The sequence below is a fragment of the Centruroides vittatus genome, unplaced genomic scaffold, assembly GCF_030686945.1.
Source record: "Centruroides vittatus isolate TY-2023 unplaced genomic scaffold, ASM3068694v2 contig_299, whole genome shotgun sequence".
NCBI classification, from domain to species: domain Eukaryota; kingdom Metazoa; phylum Arthropoda; class Arachnida; order Scorpiones; family Buthidae; genus Centruroides; species Centruroides vittatus.
The window spans coordinates 1,572,926-1,600,096 of NW_027121909.1; the positions used below are offsets into that span (position 1 = coordinate 1,572,926).

Sequence of the window (27,171 nt, forward strand, 5' to 3'; positions counted from 1 at the left end):
ATCAAGAAACAACAGAAAATTCATGACTTCTAGCCTATTCTTCAAATATAAAAGAAACTAATGAACTATATTTATCATTTGTTGACAAAAACCACATTCATTGTTTCCAAGGCCAAGTTAACCCCCAAGTGCAACCAGTGCCACTTGTGGAAGTGCTGATCCAATATTGAATCTGAGTTTGAAGCTTCTTGCATAATGTACAAGGTCCTTTTTTTATAGCTTGAGCCCCATTTTTTAATCTGCAGATACCTCTGGGCTGGTTTGATGAGTCATCCTTCCCAGTTCTGTAAGAAAATATTTGATGGAGAATCACCAGACAATGAAGAATTTGTCCAAAACTGTGTGAAGCAAGAAATTCAGTTATGGTTTAATATGAGGATGTTTTGAATATTCTGGCATTGGTGATTTAGTTCCATATGATGGAATTATCAGTGCACAGTGTTATCAGGTAATTTTATACCAGTACTTCCTCCTCCTGTGTCCATCTATGTATACAAGAAGATGCAATTTTCCAACAAGATCTCAGCAAACCACATACACACTCTTGGCTTTGTTAAAAGATTGTTCAGCTTCTTAATTGAGTCCCAAGTTTGCATAATCTGAACACAGTTGAAGAGCTGTGATGTGTCCTTAAGAAAGAGGTGCAAAAACACAAGCCCTGAAAAAAAGAATGACTAGAGATAGTATTTCAAGAAATGTGGCCAACATTCCACAAGACCTTTGTCATGCCTATATCACATCAATATCTAAATGAATTGCCAATATACATGATGCAAAGGTAACCCACAAAGTGGTGATTGTACGTACTTGAGTACAGGATGCTTATAAATTTATTGCCTCCACCTTTTGAGTAGAATGATGATTCCAGGCATATAGTATATCAAGATGCCTGTTACAGTGTAAGTACCAGTTTTATTGTAAAGCATAGCTTAAGTGGAGTACTTTTTCTTAGTAAAAAGTTTTCATACAAATGAATCTGCTTTTCTTATCATTTCTGACCACTGTGCATGGGGCATGTATGTTTACTGTCATGGGTAACTTGCTATATCTGATGGTATTAAATGACATATAGTATAACACCTCAAGTGCTATTGTGAGAGAGCCCATTTTTATTTATGAATCAAATGTTTTTAGAGCCCATTTGACTTATTCTCAGTTACAACTTTCAAACTTAATTGAGCATAACTGATATTCAAATATCTAAACATCTGTGGAACTTCAAATATTAGAACAAGTTATTTTACACACTGAAAAAAGTTATTAGAACAACCTTTTAATCTAAGAATTTTAAAATGTAAAATTTTAACCTGTAAAACTTTCACATTCATATAAAATGCAAAATGTGCCATAAATATAAATAAAAATGAACAAAAAATGTTTATAAAATTTTTTCAATATAGTGTGTGTAACTAAAAGAGAAATATTGCTGAATCGCTGCAATTGTTGTTACTGACAAAGGGATCATCAACCCGTGTTGTTCTTGAATTTGATTTTTTTTCTTTAATATCTTACAGTACACTTATCTAACTAATGTATAGTGAAGTAACTCTTACCAATGCATGAGGATTTAGATATCAATCAACATTTAAAATTTTCTGTTTTGGTTATATATTGAGTTCATAAAAATTAATTATGGGCAAGTATAGTCAAATAAATTGACTTGTTGGCATGTGGGATGTTGCTGCTTCAAGCCTCTCTTCTTCTGAATTTTTTTAAAGCACTCTTTTCCTGTAATATGCAGTCTTGTGAATTTATTATTATATTAAGTCAAAATATCATTTTATAGTTAGAAATAAATTTAATGTTCTTTTAAATCAATGACTATAGGAAATGTACTAATTACTATTCAATGGAAAAATAAAAATTGTTTTATAATTCTACAAGGAATTTTATTTGTGTATTATATAAAAATATATTGGCATCATAATTTTTTCAGTTGTTGCTATCATAATCTTGTTCTGAATGAGTCTTCATACACATTTGGATGGTAAATATCAAAAAAACATTTAAAATAAAGCACCAATTGACACCACCTGCCTTTAATAAAAGCAAGAGCATGGTTTTTTCTGTGTTGTCAGAGGAAAGCAGATTTCATTATCATTTAAAATACTGATCTGTCATTAGTCAATTTTGAAACATATCAGGCATGTTGTATCACTGGAAAGGAAACTGGTGTTCCAATTGGTGCAAAAGAAGTGAGTGGATTTTAATTGCATCCTCTTGAGTGGCTATTTTCTGATGATGTCTTAACAGAGTAGGAGTGTTTTGCAATTGTTTAATAAAATTCTTTACCTACTGATAGAAATACACAAAGGTTGGCAAATAAGTGTGCATTTGGGTGGAATGACTTTAATAGCATGAGTTGCTTCCCTTTTCATTTTTAAAAATATCATCATACAGAGTGAGATCTATCTGACCTCTCCACGAGTCAGTAATGAGGCGAAATTTGTTTTTGTTGATATATAGAGAGTGCTTTTTAAATCTCTACATAATTCTTTTTTCAATTTTCCCAATTTTGAGCAAGTCAGAATGACATTTTTGAAGTCATATCAATTTGTCAATGTTCTTTTGAACCAAAGCACTAAATTTTCCTGTCAGTTCCTGCATACACAAGATATGAAGGGAGTAATTTTGACTGAAGCAGTCAATGCATATTGCATGATATAGGAATTTGTAAGATTATGTAAACTTTTTTTTTTTCATAGAAACCATTTTTGTCCTTTGCTATGACATTGTTCTTTTATAAGTTTTTGATGTTGACAACCACTCTGAACTGGATTTCATTATAAATACAGATCAAAATCAGGCATGATAGCTTTTGTTTGTATCCTAAACCTTTCAGCTGCCTCCATCATTTCCTCCAATGTTGTGTAATCCTTTGTATTTCCATATCTAGTTACACTCCACTGTTTAATTCTATAGTTTTGCTTGAAGTCATCAGCCACTCATCACAGACATTGAGAAAAAACTCTTTAGCCAAAAAAGGGAATACTGCATTCATTGCCCATTGTTGCAAAATTCTTGTTATCTATATATTAACACATAAAAGCATTTGATTAATTTATATATTCTGTATTCCTGAATTACCAATGATTGCCTTAAAAATCGGGCTATAAATTGGCTAATTAAACGATTGAAATAAAGTAATTTGTTACTAGAGGTAGATGTTAGGTGCAATCTCTTATCTAAGTTAATAATTATAATTTTAAATAAATATTAAATAAATTTAGAACCTTCTGGAATAAAATTTATTTCATTCCAGAAGGTTTCATTTATTATAAAAGGTTCTAAATTTATTTAATATTTATTTAAAATTATAATTATTAACTTAGATAAGAGCTGGCACCTAACATCTACCTCTAGTAACAAATTACATTAGAGACTCGTAAATTGGCACCCCGGTAATCGGAATTGCCGGTAATCGGCACGATTTTCAGTCGGACTGTGTCGTGCTGAATCAAACGTTTTTGATACTAAATTTACTTCTAAAGTATAATTTTTATGTTTTTATATTCTTCAATATATTTATTTTGTTTGTACAAAATGCAGAAATAATTTTTAACGATATGATAGCCTCGATTATTATTATAAAAATTTTCGTTAGGCTTAAAATCGACGAAAATTCAACACGAAGCGACACACAATGGAGAAAAATTTGAACATCAGACAGGTTAATATATTTTTTCGTACATAAACCGTAATCGGAACAAATCCCTAATCTGAACAACCCCAGTCCCCAATTGATTCCGATTTTCGGTTCACTACTGTACTTTATTTCAATCATTTAATTAGCCAATTTATAGCCTGATTTTTAAGGCAATCGTTGGTAATTCATTATACTCATCAGGCTTAGAGATGTTTATTTATATTCTGTATTCCTAATTATATATTTTAAATAATATAATTTATATATTATACAAGACACAACCATAAAGTAAGTACTGTTTGCCCATAGCAATTGTGCAAGTAGTGCCAGTGATAATTCACCGTATTAATGATGACATGTAGGTCTATGAATGCTATTTTTGGTTGGATGCAGTGCAGAAGCATTTGTTTTTGTACTCTAAAATGTGTAAGAAAATCAATAATCCTGTCAAGTGTGAAGTCTAAACTGTCATCAAGTTCCTGCAAAACCTTTGTTCAGTTGAAATTCATCAAGAGATTTGTCATGTTCATGGTGAAAAAAGAATGATGAGAAAATGGTGCCGATGTTTAAAGCAGGAAGATCCAGCATGCACAATGATGAACAGAGTGGATGCCTTTTGTTAATCAGCAGAGGAGATGGAACAATTCAAGAAAACAAAGTTTAACATTTATGAGTTCCATGCACATTTTCCTGAAACTTTTCAGTCTTTGTTTTATGAAATCATCACAGAGCATTTGCATTATCACAATCTCTGCACAAGGTGGGTGCCAAAAAAGTTTCCCACAAACTCCAATGCATGGTAACTGCACTGACATTTCTGGAACACTATCAGAAGGATGGCAATGAATTATTATTCATATTTTGATGAGATGAAGCTTGGGTTTTCTAAGTGATAAGAGAGCAAACAGCAATCCAAACAATGGCAGCATACTGATTTGCATCCATAGAAAAATGTTAAGTACACTATGTCTTCCAGAAAGCTCATGTGCACAATTTTTGGGATCAGTAATACACAGCCTCATACTGCTGGTGAAACATACAAATTTCTGTGAAAATTCAGCTAGCAAATATTCCAGCATCTACTATACAGCCCAGATCTTGCACCTACAGATTTTCATCTGTTCCTTCATCTAAAAAATGTTTAGCAGGAAAGAGATTTGATAGTGACAGTGACAAACTGAAGGTTGCTATACAAAGCTGGTTTAACACACAGGCAGTGAGCTTCTTTGCAGAAGGAATTGAAAAGCTTGTGCAATGCTTTGATAAATGTCTCAATATCCAAGATGATTATGTTTATTTTACCTACTCTATAGACTCTCTTGCTTCTGTAAATTGTTCAAAAGTCTCTTGTTCAATTTTTTCATTTGAAAAACTTTGTTTCTTTATGTTTTATATCAGCTTTCCACTGTTGGGTTTTTTCATATCTTCAAAATTGAGTTCAGCTCTATTAGTGTAGAGTTTTAAAACTCCATTTTGGATGTACTTCTGCCAGGATGGCTATTTTTTCTTTGTATGACAGAGGAATATAATTGAAATTAGTCTTCATTTCTTCTGGAATATAATCTACATTTTCAGACTCATGCTTACACTATTAGCAAAGAAATTTCAGAATGTTTACAAACAAATTGGCAAAAACATCAAAATATAATCTACTTCTTTATATCTTTCATTTTTGTCAGTTTTGGTGAAAGCACTGAGATCTTTGTCTATGATAATTTTCCTATTTACCAGCATGTGCAAAATTTTTTTAAAAATTTCTTTTTCCATAATCATGGAAACAGATGATATTTTATCTAGAAGTGGGTTATTAATCATATTTTTGCTTTGAACATGTTTTTACAATAAATTAGAGGATTTGCAAGCTCATCCTTTCAGTTCTTGTCTCTCAGTTTAACATTCTCCAAATTCAAAATACTTGTCTCTGCACTTGTACTTACATTTTCTCACTTGTACTTACATTTTCTGTTTTGCACTTATAGCAATGCTTTCTACATGGCAGTTGAAAAATCTAGAGTAACAATTTGTGTCAATATATAAGGAATGAATTGTTTTGTGATTTTGTTTTGGTGATCCTGGCATGCAGCTGCTACAGTTAGCACACTAATGACAATTATTTTGTTTATGGTTTAAAAATTAGATTGAAAGACAATCCCAGTCTTTGGAATGTACCATGTGTGATTTTTGCATTCATATTCTCTCTGAAGTGAGAGCATTAACTTTGTCGTGTCAAGTAAAATCATAAAGTCAAAACAATTTTTTTTTTATTGAATAGTAATTAGTACATTTCCTACAGTTGTTGGTTTAAAAGTGTACTAAATTTATTTGCAACTATAAAATATTTTTGGCTCAATGTATATAATACAGGGTGGACCATGAATTCATAGACATTTTAAAAAATTATATTAAAAAAACTATTTGACTTATTTTATTTTTTTATTTACAAGATAGCCAATTTACAAGAATTTACTTTTTTAAAATTATATCATCTAAATGACCACCATCTCGATTTTGGCATTCTTCTAAGCGAGTACGGAAATTTTTGAATACTCTTCGGCAAAGAGGCCGTGAGATAGCAGCCATCTCTTCTCTAATTTTTGCTTTTAATTGAAGCAGTGTCTTTGGCTTATTAGTGTAGACACGACTTTTCAAATAACCCTACAAAAAGAAATCTGCTGGGACAAATCGGGACTCCTGGGTGGCCACAGGATGTCGCCTTTCCTGGAAATCAGCTTTTCCGGAAACATCTCTAACTACTGGCAGGGACTCATTAGACATATGAAAAGTGGCTCCATCTTGTTGAAACCACGTGTTCTGATTGTAGCCAGCAAATTCCAGCAGCTATGGTGCCAGGAACTCCCATAACATTTTCACATACTCAGTAGAGTTAACAGTGACCGTATGGCCACGAGAATCTTCAAAAAAATAAGGGCCAGTGATCCCTTTTGTTGAAATTGCTGCCCATACAGTTACCTTAGGCAAATGAAGGTGCCTTTCATGTTTACCTTTAGGATTTTTGCTGCTCCAATACCTGAAATTCTGTTTGTTAACGTGCCTGTTAAGGTGGGAATGGGCTTCGTCGTCGGAAAACAAGATGATGTCAAAATTACTGAAATGATCCAACATTGCTTTGGCATACGATTTATGAAATTTAAATCATTAGGCTTTAGTTCATGCATTATGTGGAACTTGTATGGATGTAATTAAAATTAGATTTCAAAATACAGTGTAAAGATGTGTGGGATATTCCTAATTCAGTCGAACAGGAAGTTTGAATACTCTTCCTGCGAAGTTTGCACAGGAAGTTCGATTTAAATGTTTACGGATTTCTGGCCACCCTGTAATTCATAAGACTGCATATTACAGAAAAAGAATGCTTTAAAGAGAAATTCAGAAGAGAGGATTGAAGCAGCAATATCAAGTATGCCAACCAACCATCATACTCATTCAACTACACTTGGGCATGATTTAATTTTACAAACTCAACATATAACCAAAATAGGAAACTTTAAATGTTAATATCTTGTAAACTTTTGTGCATTGGCAAGAGTTACTTCATCATCTATTACTTGGATAAGTGTACTATATCATATTAAAAAAAATTAAACAATTCAAGGAACGCAAAGGTTGATGATCCCCTTGTTAGGTTAATTTGAAAAGCATTTGAATAATAACAGTAACTTAAAAAATAAATTAGATGCTGACCTTAAATTCATTTCTTTTTACAGAAAAAATCAAATGTATGCATATATTTTTTTTTTATTTGCAGGTCAATCTTATGAAATAAAATTAAAGAAATTAGGAGACCTTACAGAGATGAGGGGTAAAATGTTAAAAGTAAGCTTTAAATTTTATTATTTAAACTGAATTAAAAAGATTTTAACTAAATTTGAATATTGAAAAATTAATGTGTTAAATTTTTTGAAGTCCTGCCAATGTAATATTTATTTAGCTTTCTGCTTTTACCAGAAATTTGCTCTGTATAATAACTAAGCTTAAAATTAAGACAAGAAAATTATTTCTTATTTAATGTTTTAAAATTTAATTAAAATGAAAATTATTATTATTTGATAAATAAAACAAAAATGAAGCCGTATGATAACAAATTTTGTCACTTGGCAGCCAACTTGTTTAAATGAAAAATGCACTTCTATGTATGTAAAGATTTGATGTATTATAATAGTCAGATCATCCACTACAATGCTCTATCTTGTTCATCTATTCATTTGTTGTTTAGAAAACATAAAACAAAGATTTATTTTATCTAACTCGAAAATTATTAAATAATAATTTAAATTTTATAGGAATTAATTACTTTAATGTAAAATGAATTTTTTTCATTATAGAGTTAAAAAATGAAGAAAAGAGACCAAAACTAAAATTTTGTTTGATGGCTGAATTGTCAAGCCTATTAAGGGTTTCAGCCTACTGCTCTGAGACATTGGAATTGAGTCTGGGTGGTTGAAAACCCCATGAATTTTTCATGAGCACTCAGTGCCATTCTTCATCACCCAGCTAGTCCATTGTGGGCTTGGCCAAACCTGTAATGGGTATATTAAAAAGGCCCTCTTAGTACACAAGCCAGAAAATGTTTTAAAAAACTTTTTGAATTTTTATAAAACCAAAATTGTGATGACATCTAGATTAGTTTTATAAGCATTTAAAGCTATAACTCCAACTTGACCATGCAATGGTCAAGTTGGAATTATAGCTTTAAATGCTTATAAAATTGTTAGTTGTCAAGATTCAATTTATTGCAATGAAAATGCAAGTTTATAGGTTATTACGATGACAATTATTCTGTCTTCTGTCTTAATCATTAAAGTTCTCTGAAATTTATCAGGTTTAAGATATAAATTCAAATAGGAGTGTCTAATAATATAAATTAAAACATGGATTGAATGTGAAGAAAATAAATGGGAGAGAACAAAAGGTGAGATAAACATATAGATATTTTCTGGAGTTTGGGAAAAATTATGATGGTAGAAGAATATGTCTGCAGTCCTCAAAGAAAAACTGCTGTTGAATTCATTATTGCAGTTTAAAATTTGATATAGCATGTTCCATCCTGTAAACCAAATCTCCTTTCAAGTTGCCTCTTAACCACACAAATTATAGGTTATGCATATGAAATAATGATAATCGTTGTTTTACACCCGAGTTTTTTTTATTACATTGAAATTTATTTAGAAAATTTTTACAATTATATCTAGTATTAATTTTTGTATGAATATATATAATTTATAAATTTATTATATAATTGTGTAAATATTGTAATAAATAAATACTATTTTTTATTTAGAGTGTTGTTAAAGTGGGATTTCAAGACAGAAAATTGCAATATATGGAGAAAGATTTAATTTCCCAATGGCAGAGTCAAAGAGCAGGAGAAAGAATTATGGATATTGGTAAGAAAATTTATGTCAATAATAGGTGTTGCAATCTATAGTAAAGTATGATATTATTCTTATATTTTATTATATTATTATTATGATTTGTAACAATAATATAAAATAATAAAATCTTATATATGAAATTGTAATAACTACAACATACTAGATAATACTAGATATACTAGATAAGATATATACAGTACATTCTCAATAATCTCACATATATGGCACCAGAACAATATTGGATTTAAAGAGATTGTCAAATTATTGGAAGCAAAGTGAATTCAATGGTTTAATAATTTAGTAAGAAAGCATTTGCTTTATTTGCATTTTATTAATAAGGTGCATCCCATAAATATAAAGGCACAACTTTTTATGCAAATAAAAGCTAAACTAATTACCATATGAGAAAACCAATTTAATTTTGAGGTAGTTACAACTTACAAATAAACACTAAAAAATCATGTAATTATATTTTTTAACAACTTAACAATAAATTAATTTAAATTAAAATCACATTTCTCGCTGTCCCAAAAATATAAAGGCAGGTTTGATTTTCTAATAATAAAGGTCATACAGTACCACAGTATAACTGTCACATATTTCAAATGTTTATTTCTGTTATGTATTGATGTGAATGAATTGTTTTTCATCATGGGACGTGCAAAACCCTTAACAGATGTTGAAAAAGGCAAGATTTCATCTTTAAGAAATGAGAATTACTTAGCAAGAGCAATTACAAAGAAAATTAATCATTCTCCAACTTTAATTGACAATTTTATAAAAGCTTGGAGACAAATATGGACAAAAGAAATCAACAGGTTGACCTTCAAAACTTACAAATACAGTAAAACATAGTTTTTTGAGGAAAATCAAAAGCAACCAAACATCTTTACAAAAACTAGCATTAAAACCAGAGCTTAATGTATCAAAATCTAAAATTGGAAAAATTGTTAGTACATGTCAGCATCTCTTCTATAAGAAGAAAAAGCCTGCACCATCACTAACCTCCAGCGATGAGCAAAAAGTGCTTGTAGTGGGCACGGGGGAAAATGGGATGCACAGACACATGGAAGCACATCATCTGGAGTGACAAAAAAAAGTTTAATCTCAATGGACCAGGGGTTGGACTTGTTATTAGCATGATTTGAGGAGTGAGGAAGTAATATTTTCAAAATGGCAGCATGGGGGAGGCTCATTGATGGTATGGAGTGGGTTTAGTTTTTTTTTTTTTTTTTTGTGGTTTAAGGCCCTTTACCACTCAATAGAGAGCATAAAAAGGCCCCTAAGGAGTGGGTTTAGTTGGTTTGGCAAGACACATATTGAATTCCTCAGTGGCCGAATTAATGCAAATCATTATCAAGACATGCTAGAAAGTTATCTTTTGCCTTGGGTTGATATAATTGCTGGAAATCATTGGTTTTTCCAGCCAGATAATGCTCCTATCCACACAGCTAAATTAACTTATGAATGATTTTTAAGTAATGGAGTTCGAATTATTGATTGGCCAGCTCATTCTCCAGATTTGAATCTAATGAAAAACCTCTGGAAAATCTTAGTTACAGCTGTATATGCTAATGGGTGCTAATATAACACTCATTAGCATATTGATTTGCATTATGATCCATTAGCAAGATGAGTTGAAACATGCAATTAACATCCATAACTACAATAGTCCTTCAAAAACTTATACAATCAATGTCAGACTGCAAAGTTATAATGAAAAAGCGAAGTGTATTGGTTATTAGTTGATTATTATTAAATATTTGCAACAATAGTTTCTACTGTTCTAATGATTTTGTATTATGCCTTTAAATTTTTTGGACAGCGAGAAACATGATTTTGATTTAAATTAATTTATTGTTAAGTTGTTAAACAATATAATTACATGATTTTTTAGTATGTTTATTTGTAAGTTGTAACTACCTCAAATGTAAATTGGTTTTCTATGATAATTAGTTTAGCTTTTATTTGCATAACAAGTTGTGCCTTTATATTTATTGGACACACCTTACATTATATTAAGTTGGACTACTTATCAAAACATATGAGCATGCTACCATCACGAGTATTGTTGCAAAGTTGGTAGATTTAGTGGGAAATTAAAGTAACTGTAGAAAATTGAATGAGAATTACAGTATTTCTAGTGGAAAATTTTGGGAGACTGATTTTTATATTTATGTAATATTGTATTATAAGATACTGTCTTTTTTGAGCATCCTAAGATGACAATCCTTACATCTTTAATTTTGTGACTAAGCTCAGGCTTGATATCATGCCATGTTTAGTGAGATGTTCAAATTTAATGGAAACAAGTTTGAACTAGTGGAAAGATTGTCTGTGACTTGGCAATAGTGCTAGTAATACCTGAGAGTGACTAGTATCAGATTACTGGATATGTTGAACTAGCAAATGGCTAGATTACCAAAATTGTACTGTATGTATAAGATCTTATATATATTCCTGATTGTGTGTATGTCCGTCCATTATAGAAATTAAAAGGAGAAAGTCTGCAGGGCTGAAAAGGAATCTAATAAATAATAAATAAAAACATAATTACCGAAAAACCAGCATTAATTCACTTCAGAACGAACGTTTTCTACCATTTTCAACGGCCATTGTCAGGTTTGATTCATTGGAATGCTTGCAAGAGAACACGCATTTCAAAAAGTACAAAAATCGCACGTGTTGAAGTTATGTGCATGTCCAATGTAGCGCTTTAACAAACAGTCTTGAAACTGGCTTCCTTTTTAAAAAATTTTGATGTTTAAATATAATACGCAGACAAACTTGGTGTAGGTCTATTTAATGTCAAAATACGCCCTCCATGCAGTCGCCAGCAAGTCCATTTCTTTAAAATTGATGGCCATTTCCTTCTTGAATGCTTTAAATATCTCCAGATGTTCGAGATGTTTCAGGCTGGCCTGGTGATCACATCGTTGTAGTAATTGTGCATTATCAAAGTCCACCCTGATGTCATCATCGAGGGCAAAAGAAGCCAATGCCGTAGTGGAAAGGAATTTTTGAATGGCGTACTTGTGCTCCTTGATCCTAGTTTTAAGGCAGCATGCATTAGCACCAATATATTTACCCGAACGGTTCATCCTATGATCATAAATAGGGATAGAATATATTCCTGGAATGCTATTTCGATCAAATCGATCCTTATCGTTTCTTAAACAAGAGAAAATGGTTGGCGATCTCCTGTAAGTGATCCTTTTTCTCATCTAGCAGGTTATATGTTTGTAGGTGTTGGTAAGGATCTTGTTGTAAGTAATAGGAACAAAGGACACACATCCCGGAATCTAATAAATATAACTTTTTACAAGAAATCTAGTGGTGCAATTTAAAATTACTAAAATGACACTTCTACTTAGTCATTAATTAAAATGTTTAGATAAACAATCAGTGAGAAGGCCTTGCTTCCACTGCAGCCTAAGCATATCCTGCTGTTCATAACCTCGGGGACAAAAGAGATTGAGAATCTGGTAATTTCTGTAGAATAAGAATCAAAATTATGACTCAGTGTTTCTACAATTATTGTACATTGCCCAAAAAGTGAAAAAATGAAATAACTATTTCAGAGAAATATTAAAGAATTAATTCCATTCAAACTGTCTTACATCACATTATAAATTTTGTTACGTATTTTAGCTGTTCTGTCAAACTAGTCCCAAAACTTTCATTTTATTGCAGTTTTGATTTTGTTTCACATCTTTATATATATGTGTTGTTTATATCAATTTTTAATTTATTTATTTATTAATTGATTTTGATTGTTATTTATATTAAAAAAGGATAGTTATTTTAATATGTTTATTTAAAACATTTCTTTCAATGAAATTCAAGTCAGGAATATGAATTTCTGCTATTATTTTGAATGTATCTCGCTTTTGATGAATCTTGTCCCAGGTGCAAATTAATGCACTTGTGTAAGTATTAACAATAACCAAGGACCAGATATATTTTATAAATGAAGGGTATTTATTCTTAACATAAAACTTTACTTTTTGAGAATAAATTCAAAAAAAAACAAAAAGCAATTATAAAATCAAACTTTTTTGATAGTTATGTATATTATACAATTTTTAAAAATCTTTTCTAAATGCATTAGTCTGAAGATTCAAATGCTTTTTTAAAAATATTTTTAAACTTTCCTTTCAAAAAAATTGTGTTGCTCATGCCAATGGACTATACTATTATACCCATGAATCTGTCTTATTACTTATAGGTTGTTGTATTATTAGTACAGTCTGCATATTTGGCAAAGCAGTTAGGCCATTCTTCTAGAAACTTTACAAAGAAAGGTCAGAAGTAGTTGAAGCTTTATGTGTCTAGAATGGTTGTGCTGAATATTTCTGGATAGTTATGTGCATATGATAATTATTTTTAAAGTAATAATCGTGATATTAACAGATTATACTTTTACCTAATTTAGTTTTAGTATTATAAAAATGTTTTAAGTAACCAAAAATATAAAATTAATACTAAATTTCATCTATAAAATATTAAAGACAAACTACAGATATTTATTAACTAAATACAGTAAAATAATTAAATAAAATGATGATATGTAAAAACAAAAATGGATTCATTATAAAAATCAAAGTTTTTCTAATGTTTATTAGAGTAAATGAGAATGAGATTACTTAATGATTAAAATAAGTATATAGTAAATAAACAAAAAGAAAGTAACAGATAGTCTTAGTTATAAAGTATTTTAACTTATAAGTTAAAATGCTTTATAGCTAGTAATTTCTGTTTTCTTTTTATTTAATTTAGTTTTCAACATAGATATTAAACATTTTGATATATCAGGCAAATAATAATAAAGTTTCATTAGAAAATTTTTGTTTTTTAGACATTCCATTATCCTATGGTATATATGAAGCTGTTAGTGATTCTCAAAATTGTAATCGATGTGAATTTCTCTGGGATCCGACAAAAGAAACAGGAGTTTTTATACGGGTAAGTTCTTAATGAAATAATTGGTATATGTCAGTTGATGTTAATGAATACATATATTCATTACTATAAATTTCAAATTTAATTATTAACATATTATTCACATTTTACTGAATATGTCAGGATTTGAAACTTATTATAGACTGTAGATTATAAAATTGAAACTGAAAATTGCAAACAGTATTTTGATATATTTCGAAAACTTTTCAATGTATAAATATTTCCCATATAACATGATAGTTAGCTACCAAAAAAGTGCAGTTTTATGCAAATCTGTGCTATATGAAACAAAAGACTAGTACAAAACAGAGTTATGTTTCAAAAGTTAGAAAAAGTATACTATTCTTTTTGTAATTAAGAGAAATATGTTTATTAAAGCAATTAATAATTAACTAACAGTCATAACAAAAGTATTGCACATTAATATTAATTTTTTCTTCACTGCTAAACATCATTAAACAAGGATGTTTTTTTGGCAAAATATCATCTGATATTTCCTGTTGTTGTTAATTTGAAGTATCATCATCATGATTTTTTCTACTGTTTTCATACAATCTGAAATTTTCATTTGCTTGCATGCATCTAAGAGATTTTTAAAAATTTTATCTTTTTATGTAGTAACTTTTAATTTAATATATAAAAACAAAACACTGACAACCTTTCAGGTTCATTTAGAGCACTATCACCAACGTCAGTGACACTGGTTTATAGAAAAGCTAGGACAAGGAAGAATAAAAATTGTACAATCATTCTCATTAAAGGAAGCCAGACAAAAGGCATGAATCAACATTGAAAATTTCAATATTCTAAAATCCACATACAAATATGAGACAACATATATGCTTACATGAATAAAAAAAAAATATTGAATGGTGTGTGCACTTAAATATTGTGACATTTTGTTTTGGGATGTCTCCAATTTTCAAACTATGTTGTAAAAGCACATTTTGTACAGATAGTTTTCTCAGTTCTCAAACCATGTTGTAGGAATGTTGTACAAGGGATACCTGTATATTATAGAATCTAATGAAAATTTAATTGGTGTGAAAATAACACGTGAATATTAAACAAACTTAGATATATGTATAAATGTTTCATAAAATATGTACAGTCATATAGCTAGTATTAGTTAGTCCATTAAATATTTGGCATTTTATCATTTTGTATCATGTTGCAACAAAAATAATGTCATTGAAATAAGAATATAAATAAATATCATTATTTCACAAATTTCTCTGTCTCAGTGGGATGCAAAAGAATATGTAGAAGATTGTATGTTGCATATTTATTTAAAACTTCAGTTTTTTATTTAATATTAGAAAAATACATTTACTTCCTCAAAAACTGGTTGTATGTGACAAAAAACACACACAAATATACCCAAAACCAGTAAAAGGAATAAACTTATTTAATGATACAAATGTTTTCGTCCATTTCTAACTAATATCATCAGGTATTTATTTTAACGAATATCAAACAGAACAATGTTGAGCAATCTGGCAATCTCCTTAACTTACACTGTTCCCATCCTATATATGTTGAGTACTGAGATTGCACTGTATAATGATTGCAGTATCATAATAATGCCATTAATAACTTGATTATTTAAATAAATATAAATTATTACCAAGAAATGCTGCATATACAGAGAAATAGCAGATATAAGAGAAATGCATATTCTGTTGTTAAAAGTGCTTTTTGCCATCATCAGATACTTTTTTAATATCATTAAATTGAACAACTAAATCAAAAGCTTCCAGTATAACATTCCAAAGTTTAAATGAATTTTCAGTTGAATATTATAATGGAATGTTCAGTGAAATGTTATCATCAAAAGCTCATCAGTTCATATAAGAGAATAAAAAAAAGATTTCTGTACATGAATTAGTATTGATGATCATTTCAGTTATGGTGTCATCAAACGGCTTTCCACCCTGTGAGCACTAAGAGAGCCCATTACAGTAGAGCGTCGATAAGTGGAACCAATTGGGGACTGGGGTCCTTCCAGTTAATGATTTGTTCCAGTTTCCGACTTTGTACGAAAAAATACATTAACCTGTTCGATGTTCAAATTTTTTTCCGTTGTGTGTCGCTTCCTGTTGAATTTTCGTCGATTTTAAGCCTAACGAAAATTTTTATAATAATCATCGAGGCTATCGTATCGTTAAAAATTATTTCTGCATTTTGTACAAACAAAATAAATATATTAAAGAATATAAAAAACATGAAAATTATACTTTAGAAGTAAATTTAGTATCAAAAACATTCGATTCAGCACGACACAGTCCGACTGAAAATTGTTCCACTTTCCGGCCATTCCACTTACCGACGTTCCACTTATCGACGCTCTACTGTATTTAGCAGGTCCACAATGGAGCGACCAGGTTGTGAGGGAAGGGGTCTGACATCAGGATGGACCACCACTTGAAAAATTCCTGGGGTTTTTTCAACCCGTCTGGATTCAATCCCTGGTCCCCATAGCAGTAAGCTGCCATTTTGACCACTTGGCCATTCTGGCTGTCTGAGTAATGGGGTTGGAAAAAGATAGTGATCTAAATATAAATTGTTTTAAAAATAAGATTTATGAATTTTTTGTTTAAAATTTTATTTTCAAACATTTAAAAATATTTTCAGGTTAATTGCATAAGCACTGAATTTACGCCAAAGAAACACGGAGGTGAGAAAGGAGTACCATTTAGAATTCAAATAGAAACTTTTTCTTATGGTGATGGAGCATCAGTCAGATTGCATGTGGCTTCTTGTCAAGTTAAAGTTTTTAAGGTTTTAATAATGATTTTTAAATTATCCATTAATTATTTGATATATAATTTATAAATATATATACATATCTTAAATATATCTTTATATAATTTTCAAATGCTGTATAATAATAATAAATCTGTCACATTCTCTTAAAAATTAATTTAATTCATCACAATGTTTGCTGATATATATATATATATATATATAGCTAAGATATTTCTTTTATTCTAATAAAATTTTCTGAAATTAAGTTCATATTTTGTTAATTATTTTATTTAAACATTATACTTTTTTTGGATTACCCAAAGATTATCTGTCTTTGAAAAAGACACTTTAGAAAGAGATGCCTCTTTCTAAAGTGTTATGTGTTAGTTATGTTAGTTATGTTATCAGTTATGTGATGGAGAGGGCTTTGTACTGATTTTAAATCACAATTACAAACTCATCAAATGGCTTTACTTTTGTTTAAAGTAATTAAGAAAACATTAGAAAAAATGTTTCATATGCCACAGATATATTTTTCCATCATTATGATTTATTTCTATTTTGAATATTAAGATGACGACATAATTTACAAAATATTTAAACAATTATTTCAATATTTTATAGTTATTTAAAACTTTGGATAAAATAATTATTTGTTATATTGTTGTTTATTATTTTATATTTGTTAGAACTATTATTTTATATGAAGTTTTAACAACAGATCTTTCTGTATGGATTTTATTATTACAGTAGAATGCTTATTAACCAAATGCTCAATTATCTGAACCACCACACTGATGTCATAACTACAGTTCTCTTATGTTTGTTGCAAATCCTACTCTGATCATGTCTTGAAACAAAAATATGACAGAAGAAGAAAGGAAATTTAAAGTCACATTTCTTCCTCTATATGTAACATTTCTCCTGCAGCAATGGATCAGGGCATTATTGAAGCTCTGAAATTCCAGCATATGACACTCTTGTGATAGCTCTTGCTGTGTGACAATGACAGAAATGATGTGTGGGAATTTCACAAGCATCTTAATATTAAGGAGTGCATGTATACACTAGCTGATTCATGGAATTCTATTAAGCAAGAAACTTTGCATAGAGCATGGGAAAAATTGCTTGGGAAAAATGTTGTGGTCTAGAACAAGGGTGGGCAACCTCTTCTATAACATGGGCCAGAATAAATTTTACTTTTTTTCCGCGGGCCGTAGTAGTTAATTGATGCCTTCTTGTGACCTGTAATTTTTTAGTCTGCAAATATGAAATATATTAAAAAAAGAAGTTAATTACTACATTTATTTATCTTATCGTTTTCGAAAAATTACAAAGAATTGGAAAAATAACTAATTAATAGTTATTTTTCCAATTCTTTGTAATTTTTCGAAAACGATTTAAATAATTTTCCAATTCCAATTTAATAATCTATTAAAGATCTTGCGGGCCTGATAGAAACTTTTCGCGGGCTGTAGCTGGCCCGCGGGCTGGGATTGCCCACCATTGGTCTAGATCAGCATTTCTCAAACTTTTTGCTCACACGACCTAATATATTTGTAGCTCAAGATGACTTACAAAAAAATATATAACTTTTTCAAGTCTATTCTTTTTTATCCTTTTCACAATCCAACATAGAAATATCAGCAAATTTGCTTGAAGATATAACTAAATCTTCATTAAAACGACAATAATAAAAATGATCAAATGCCAAATCCTAAAATAAAAGGTCGGCATTTGATCATTTTTAACTTTGTGTAAATTTTTTTAATAATCTGTTATTGTTGTTTTAATTAAGATTTAGTTATATCTTCAAGTTAATTTGCTGTTACCTCTGTGTTGGATTGTGAAAAGGATAAAAAAGAATAGGCTTGAAAAAGTTATATATTTTTTTGTAAGTCATCTTGAGCTTCAAATGAAGATAATCTTGGGTTATGTTATCTTTATTCAAATAATGTATGATTTTTATGCTAATATAATTGTTTTTATTGTTTTTGTGATCCAAATGTTTATAAAATAAAATTTTTAAAAAACTTTATAAATCGGAGTCATTATATATTATTATATTTTTAGTTTTTGTAAGAAATTTTTTATATTTGAAAAAAAAATTTTATATCTAATTTTTATATACAAAATAACCAACTCCATTTGAGAATATTAAATTACTAATCTTAATTTTATTATTTAATGACAATAATAATTATAAGAAAAAATTAAAAGTTTTCAGTACTTAACAGATACATCTATTATTCTTAGTTCTTAGAGAATATTTCAGTAATATAAGTTCCACAGGTATTTCTGTGGAAGGTAGTATCATTTCATGATGCATTAAATGTTTAATGTGACTTATAGCTTGTCTAGGTTGCAGATGAAACATCTTCCAATGACATTCATGAGATATAGAGAGTATTCCAGGTTTTTCAGAGTGAAGAATTCAGGAGGTGAAAAATAGACTGGGATGTGATGTGAATGATGGTGGTTTCAAATTTGGAACAATTAACAAATTAACTCCATCCAATGAACAAAGCGATAATACAAATACATCTCACTAACCTTGTATAGCTTTGAAGGTAAAAACTCAGAACACATCACTAACATTTTTGACCCACTTTTTAGGGACTTCTTCAGGTGTTCTATAAATATTTTCTGGTTTTATTCTAATTTTCAAATTTCCAGTTTCTGCTGTTTTCTATCCTCGAATTTATTTTTCAAATCTTTTTAAAATTTAAATATTCAAAAGATGTGCGCTTGCGCTAGTTGTTATAGCATTGCATCATCATAAATTGCCTGCCACGCTCTCGATAGTTGTTTCTCTTCCTTAAAATTGATTGACAGGCCTTTTGCAGTCCGCTTTAAAAATTTCTAACGTCTCCAGATTTTGCAGTTGGTTTATATGCCAGGTTTGTTTGATCATTTCTGCTTTCTGTAGATCAGGTATAATGCTGTTTTCATTAGCATATATTGCTAAAGCAGTATTGTTTTTCTGTTTTTCGATATCTGTTTTGTACTCGCAGAGGCGTTGTCTGAGTGATCATTTTGTAGATCCGATGTATATGAGGTCCTTATCGAACCTGTTATCTTTTAGCGGAATTTTATATACTCCCAGCATTCTTTCGACTTTCGCTCGAATTTTCTAATTTCTTAACGTGCTGAACGTATCTGGCTTACGTCTATCAGTTATTTTTGCGTTAGTGTAAGTTCCAATTTCCTTATACAGGGACTGCATAGGGTGTTCATACGTTATAACCATACGGTAGGGCGATGTATCTTGTTGCGGATCTTTGTTTGGAACCCTATTTAATAGGCTTTGAGTTGGTTTTCTTGTTTTTCTGCCATTCTATACATCTAATTCCCATCCGTGATATATAACATAGTATATGTGATAGTTCTAGTATTTATCGTCAGTCTGCTTTGTTTGCCACCTTAGTCATACTATGTTATATATCATGGATGGGAATTAGATAGGAAGATGTTCCTCCAAAAAGAGAAGTACCTATGGGTAGCCTGCTGTCAAGGGACTTGGCTGAAATTATAGTATGCCCTCTGGAAGCCAAGTTCATCCCCAAGTTCCTTCCCAACATTAAAATATACCAGAGATACATCAATGACATATGCATCATATGGAAGATGAAGCCAGTCATCAAAGTATTTATACAGTGCATGAATTGCAACCCGTATGGCTTTACAATTGAATTGGAACAGATAAGCAATAAAGAGGCTCATTTTTTGGATGTTAATGTAATATTCAATGGTAGCGGATATGACACCAAGATATACCAAAAACTGAGTGCCATCCCAATATATATCCCTGCCAACTCCAACAACACATACAGCTACAGAATAGCAGCTTTTAGAGCACTTATTAGAAGGGCCTACACACACTGTAGCAAAGAACAAGACAAGCAGAAGGAAGTAAGAAAAATAGCAGGAATTGCTGCAGACCACGGGTAAAATAAAAGCCTAATGTATAGAATGGCAGAAAAACAAGAAAACCAACTCAAAGCCCTATTAAATAGGGTTCCAAACAAAGATCTGCAACAAGATACATCGCCCTACCGTATGGTTATAACGTATGAACACCCTATGCAGTCCCTGTATAAGGAAATTGGAACTTACACTAACGCAAAAATAACTGATAGACGTAAGCCAGATACGTTCAGCACGTTAAGAAATTAGAAAATTCGAGCGAAAGTCGAAAGAATGCTGGGAGTATATAAAATTCCGCTAAAAGATAACAGGTTCGATAAGGACCTCATATACATCGGATCTACAAAATGATCACTCAGACAACGCCTCTGTGAGTACAAAACAGATATCGAAAAACAGAAAAACAATACTGCTTTAGCAATATATGCTAATGAAAACAGCATTATACCTGATCTACAGAAAGCAGAAATGATCAAACAAACCTGGCATATAAACCAACTGCAAAATCTGGAGACGTTAGAAATTTTTAAAGCGGACTGCAAAAGGCCTGTCAATCAATTTTAAGGAAGAGAAACAACTATCGAGAGCGTGGCAGGCAATTTATGATGATGCAATGCTATAACAACTAGTGCAAGCGCACATCTTTTGAATATTTAAATTTTAAAAAGATTTGAAAAATAAATTCGAGGATAGAAAACAGCAGAAACTGGAAACTTGAAAATTAGAATAAAACCAGAAAATACAGTTGAGTCCACATAAGTCTGTAAAGTACTTAATTTTTGTATCTTAGGAAACCGACTATAATTACGGTCGGTGAAACTTCCGTTAACCTAACGGGTACTTTACGCGGATTCGAGATTAGTTTGCCAGGCCTGGGCTTTTAAGCGTGCACCGAAAAATTAGTAATAATAACGATAAATATCAAGTCAGATCAAAAGTTCAAATATATTTAATTAGCAACTAGAATGTACTACGTACAAATATCAATAATCCAAACCAAATTTATTAACAAAAATCAACAAGTCAACCCGACAATAAACTCAGCTACTTAGCTTAACTTAATAGTAATTCCCCTTTGAAATTCGACAATCAAATACTTAGAAACTATGAACAAAATCTCTTACTAATTAAACGTCTATCCGTCACCTCACTATACGAAGAAAACTATTTCCTCAATACTTTCGATATCGTCAAATCGTCAATCGAACTCCTCTTTAGCACCTTGGATCGTCCAATTATCAATCTGGACTTCTATCAGAAAATACTTCGCTTTCGAATTAACCTCTCTCTCACAGTCGCCTCGATTTGGAATTCACCTCAGTTTGGAAATCACCTCTGTTTGGAAATCACCTCTGTTCTTCTTCGGTTAACGTACGGGTTTTATACTGTGAGGTGACGTCACACTTGAGCTGGGTTACTCCCCTTATTTACATACTTAGTTGCTAACATTAACTTTCTTTTCTGGCAGCTTTAAGTTTCTGACAAAGCTTATAAACCGTTTACAAAATATTTATCATAATTTTCTGGGATGTTTAAGACGGTTTATCAAGTATTTCTCTACTAGTGATTGTGGGGACTCCCCCCTCCAATTTTTTTTCTCTGCGGACTGTTACTTCCGCTGGGCAGCGCAAGTGCGCAAGATTTTTCCTACGGCGCTTATTTCTCCGTGAGTTGTTTTATCTTCATTTTTCATTACTAACAAGAGAGTGGTGGGGAACCTTCGTCCTAAATAAACATAAACCCCAAACAAAAGATAATAAAACAGAAATAATAATAAAATAAAAATAACGTTCGGACTCAGTTCCTTACAAGTCGACACCATCAGTTAAGTAGTCAGAAAACTGACTACTCAACCAATGGTGTCGACTTACATAGGCATTAATGTTAAAAAACTCCGGTTTACTCGACACCATTTAACTTGTCACTGCTGGATAAGTCGACATACTTTTGCTGTCCCACACTCCGATAAGTCGTCACCCCCTCCTGAAAAAATGAATTCACTCCACATGTGTGGTGCGAACTCATTTTTTTTTTTTAGGAGGGGAAGTCGATTTATTTATTAATGCATAATTAATATATTTAATAATATATATACATATTAATAAAAATGTCTTAACATTTTATGTATTTTTATGTATAAAATAATAACAGATAAACAAAAAGGAAATATACAATTTACATCGTCACACCAGAATTCAATTTTTGCATTTTCTCACACTAGAGGCATTAAGAATCCTTAGATGTTACTAGCCAACAATTAACAATTGCAAAGATAAAGTCGAGACAGTTACGTGCTCAAAACAAACAACACTAAACAAATTTTTCAGTTTTTCATCTACAGAGTAATTGTAAATGGAGGACACAATGTATTTTAAGCCTATACTACTGTATAACGCACTACTGTATTTCCCTAATTGTAGTTTTGTGGGTTTTTTTTTTCCAACTTTGCTTTAGTTGTCACATTGGATAACTCGACACATTTTCACTTCCCCTTGGGGTGTCGACTTATGCGGAGTCAACTGTATTTACAGAACACCTGAAGAAGACCCTAAAAAGTGGATCGAAAATGTTAGTGATGCATTCTGAATTTTTACCTGCAAAGCTATACAAGGTTAGTGAGACGTATTTGAATTAAGAAATTATAGAAACTGTTTGAGGAGAGGACACTTCTGAAGAGAGGATGTAACAGAAAAAGAATTAAACAATGATCTTGGACCATCACACATCAAGGCTTTTCAACTGTCTTGAGACAGCAGTGAAAGGTTGAAAGGCGGGACGAATGTACTGTGCCACAGTTGTTGACACTAAAATGTCTGCGAGACCTTGCTGCTATAAAATGCATTTTGTATGCTAAGCAATCTTTACGGCATTATTTTTTACCTGAAGTGATTTTTTTTTGTATATGCCTGTTTGCTATCACAGATCCAAATGATTGGTAGGATGCTACTTGCATATTGATGAATAAATAAATACAGTACTTGCACAATACTGTGCTGCTACCCTTTAATTTCATTCTTTACATATTATCCATTTATTCAAATTTTCAATTATTCAAATCACCTGCAGAACAAATCAATTTAGATAATCAGAGTTTTACTATAACAGATATTTTTAATATTATTAATTAATGCTAACAGTTAAATTTTTTTATAGACTTGAGTCATGTTAAATAAATTTTTGCTTATTAATATATGTTCAGTTAAAATGCCATTTATAAAAAAAGTAATAAAATAGTTCTTATTCTCAAAATATATTTTAATATATTTATAATTACTTCCTTGTTTACAGATTTTACTCTTAACTGAAATACATTTTCAGTAATTTTAACTTCATTATTTACTGAATTTAATGAGATTTTTTATTTTAACTTGATTAATATTAACATTTTCTTTAGCCCAAAGGAGCTGATAGGAAGCATAAAACAGATAGAGAGAAAATGTCTAAGAGACCACAGTCAGAACAGGTAATTTTTTAATATTATTTCGGTATGGAAATAATTGTTAGAAATATTATTTTTCTGAAAATCAATAAATGTTATTAAAAATAAACATTTTTTTAATTTATAAAACATTAATAAAAGAATTAAGTTGCTCTTCTCTAACTGTGCTTATGAATAAATAACTAAATCTTACAAATTTTTAAAATGCAGTTCGGTATAAATAGAAATGGGCAAAACAAATTAATAACAACAACACACTAAATGCAACATAAATTGGCAGTGAACCATTAGCAAAGCATACAAGTAAACAAAGCAAGACTAATTCATTTCACCTATAACAAAAAAACAAAAGTTCATATTTAATTAACCATACCAAAATTGCCAACAAAATTCACTGCCAATTTCACCAACAGTACTGCTACTTTTATAATACTATAAAGCCCTGGAGATTAAATATACAGAAAATAAAATAATAGATGGTGCCACATACAATTTTATTTATTTATTTATTATGATTAATAATTAAAAAGTGATTTTTAAAATAAAATCTCATAACAGCTGGAAAAGTTACGCAACTCATTATGTGATTTTTTTTATTTAATATTTTTAAAATTTTGCATTTTCTTACAACTTTTTTGTTTCTAAATCTGTAAAAAGCTATTAAATTATTAGTGATTTGAATTTTATAGTTTTTCAATGTTCTAATTTATACTTTTATTTTATAAGAATTTATTTTAAATTTTATTCAACTCTAATAAGAGAAATAATGAAAGATTTGATTTTATTTTGAGATAAAATTATTTTAAATATTAATTTTTTCAGGAAAAATATCAACCTTCTTATGATTGTACAGTATTGAAAGAAGTAAGTTTTTTAAATATTTTACTTGATAAATCATTTCTTTTCAGTTTCTTTTTCTTTATTTAGTTTTTGTTAGTAAATATAACTAATATTATAATTGTTTCCTGCTACATTTCTTCTTTGTTATATTGAGAGTACATTTTTTAACTACCAGAGTATAATTTATTAACTTTTTTTAATTCTATTTGATTTGTTTATTAGTATTTTTACAAATGTGTAGTATATTAGAAATTTTTAAATGAAATGTTAAAGTTTTGTACATAAATTTATTAATATTTATTAAATTCCCATCCACTAGACAATAAAATCCAATAATAATTTACTTTCCTTTCTTTCCTTTAGAATTAATTATTTTCTGTTTGTATTGCAAAATGATTTCTTTTTTTTTTTATCAAAATATATTAGACAATATTTTTTGTATTTTGCTTTTTTAAATTCAAGTTGGCAACTAACTTAATTTAATAATACCCAGAATTCTTTCTAATATTGTTAATGTTGTCTTTCTAATATCTGTTATACAAAACTGTTACACATGTTGACCATATCATTCGACAATAATTCTTTCAAATTAAAGTTCTCTTTTTTAACTTAATTGTTTATGAGTAATATTGTCAGTCATACCTGGGATATACATCCAATGAAATTTGATTAAAGATTAACCTACTTAACACTTTTCAGTATAAGATATAGGAATAACCTTTGACCCAACAATATACCCATAATTTTTTGTAACCTTTGGTCTAAACATGTCTGCTTGTATTTCCTACAACCATAGTCCTTTTTTAAGTAGTACATTTCATCTATTGACAAAATTTTAAGATCAAAATTTGAAATGGATATTGCAATTTTGCAACTTTTATCAAATTTTTTTCATAACAAAAGGTTTTCCTTCTATTTTTTTTTAATTGAAATTATTATTATTATTATTAAATAATTTAATGTTTAGTTTTTTAAAATATAAATACAAATAAGTAAATAAGTATAAACATCAAATTATTGCAGATTATTGCAGTTTTTTACAGTGTGCAAATTTGCATTTTTATTAGAATGGCATATAAACAAAAACTAAAATTTTGTTGCACACATTGTCATATATCATTGTCAAAGGACAGAACACAATAGATAGAATGAAAATAAATAATTAACATACATTTTTCAAATTGTGCAATTATAAATAAAGGCTAAAAAAAATTGGTTTTTGCATTTATATACATTATATTTATATGAACAATCACAGGTATATCTACAAACACTTCCTTATTACATATCAAATTAAATGGAAAAAAAATCTTTAATATAGAATAGTCATAAAAAATAAGATTATTCGTTTTAAAACATGCAAGATTTTAGAAAAGGTCAACAAAGGTCAGTCTACAGAATCATGACACCTAAAAGGTCCAACATAAAAGTGTTAAATATTCTTCTGGTTAATTCTCTTCTCACCACCACTTATCAACATAGCTACCTTCTGGAACTTTCCATTTTGTATTTCTTCTTCTTTCACTCTAGTGATTCTAGATACATGCACCACAGGCAGAAATAAATCGCACCAAAAAAGAGAGATTTGTCCTCCTTGTCTTCCCTTTTTATTCTCCAGAATGCGTGACTTGACCAATCCAATTTGAAGCTGTTATGCTAGCGAATCCCATGTTTATTAAGAAGGGTTTCTCAGCACCACAAGTACTGAATTTGCATGAGGCACAACTATTAATTACGAAAATAATTACTTTCATTTTGACAGAAATATCTACATCCAAAAACCAATACCAATGGTTTTACCTCTCTACTGCACGAGCTGAACTTATTATGAGAAATGTTGAAACAAAAATCTTCAGCTCTCAACTTGCTATGTGATACCCTCTTCGTTACCCATGATATGTAGACAATATCTTAATTGCTTGGGAAGGCTTGGGGGAGGAACTATTAATATTTATAGAAACGCTGTGTCGGTCTACTCTTCCATTTAATTCACCATGAAATATGAGGTTTATGCTAAAATATCATTCTTGGATCTGCTTATATACATATCTCTAGATGGAATTATGTTTTCTGTGTTCCATAAATTCAATATCTTGCCTCATATAATTCTATCAACGGCCTTCCAATTTCCAGTACATAAATTCTGCCATAATGGCTCTTATATGCAGGATATTTCTTTTCCCCTCTAATCAGGTGCAGTTGATAATGAGTTGCAG

General features: G+C 30.0%; 1 protein-coding gene across 6 annotated transcripts in view; it reads left to right on the top strand.

Annotated features, from left to right (window-relative positions):
• Positions 1-27,171, top strand: part of gem (gemini) — a 105,459-nt gene that overhangs the window by 46,166 nt on the left and 32,122 nt on the right. For all 6 annotated transcript variants that reach the window (XR_010880368.1, XM_067267214.1, XM_067267216.1 and 3 more), the window contains exons 6-11: positions 7,413-7,480; positions 8,946-9,051; positions 13,898-14,004; positions 16,636-16,782; positions 24,071-24,139; positions 24,938-24,979. Coding sequence is in view for 5 of the 6 variants with exons in the window: in XM_067267214.1 (XP_067123315.1) it covers positions 7,413-7,480; positions 8,946-9,051; positions 13,898-14,004; positions 16,636-16,782; positions 24,071-24,139; positions 24,938-24,979 (539 nt within the window). In the remaining variant the exon portion in view is untranslated. The remainder of the gene's footprint in view (positions 1-7,412; positions 7,481-8,945; positions 9,052-13,897; positions 14,005-16,635; positions 16,783-24,070; positions 24,140-24,937; positions 24,980-27,171) is intronic.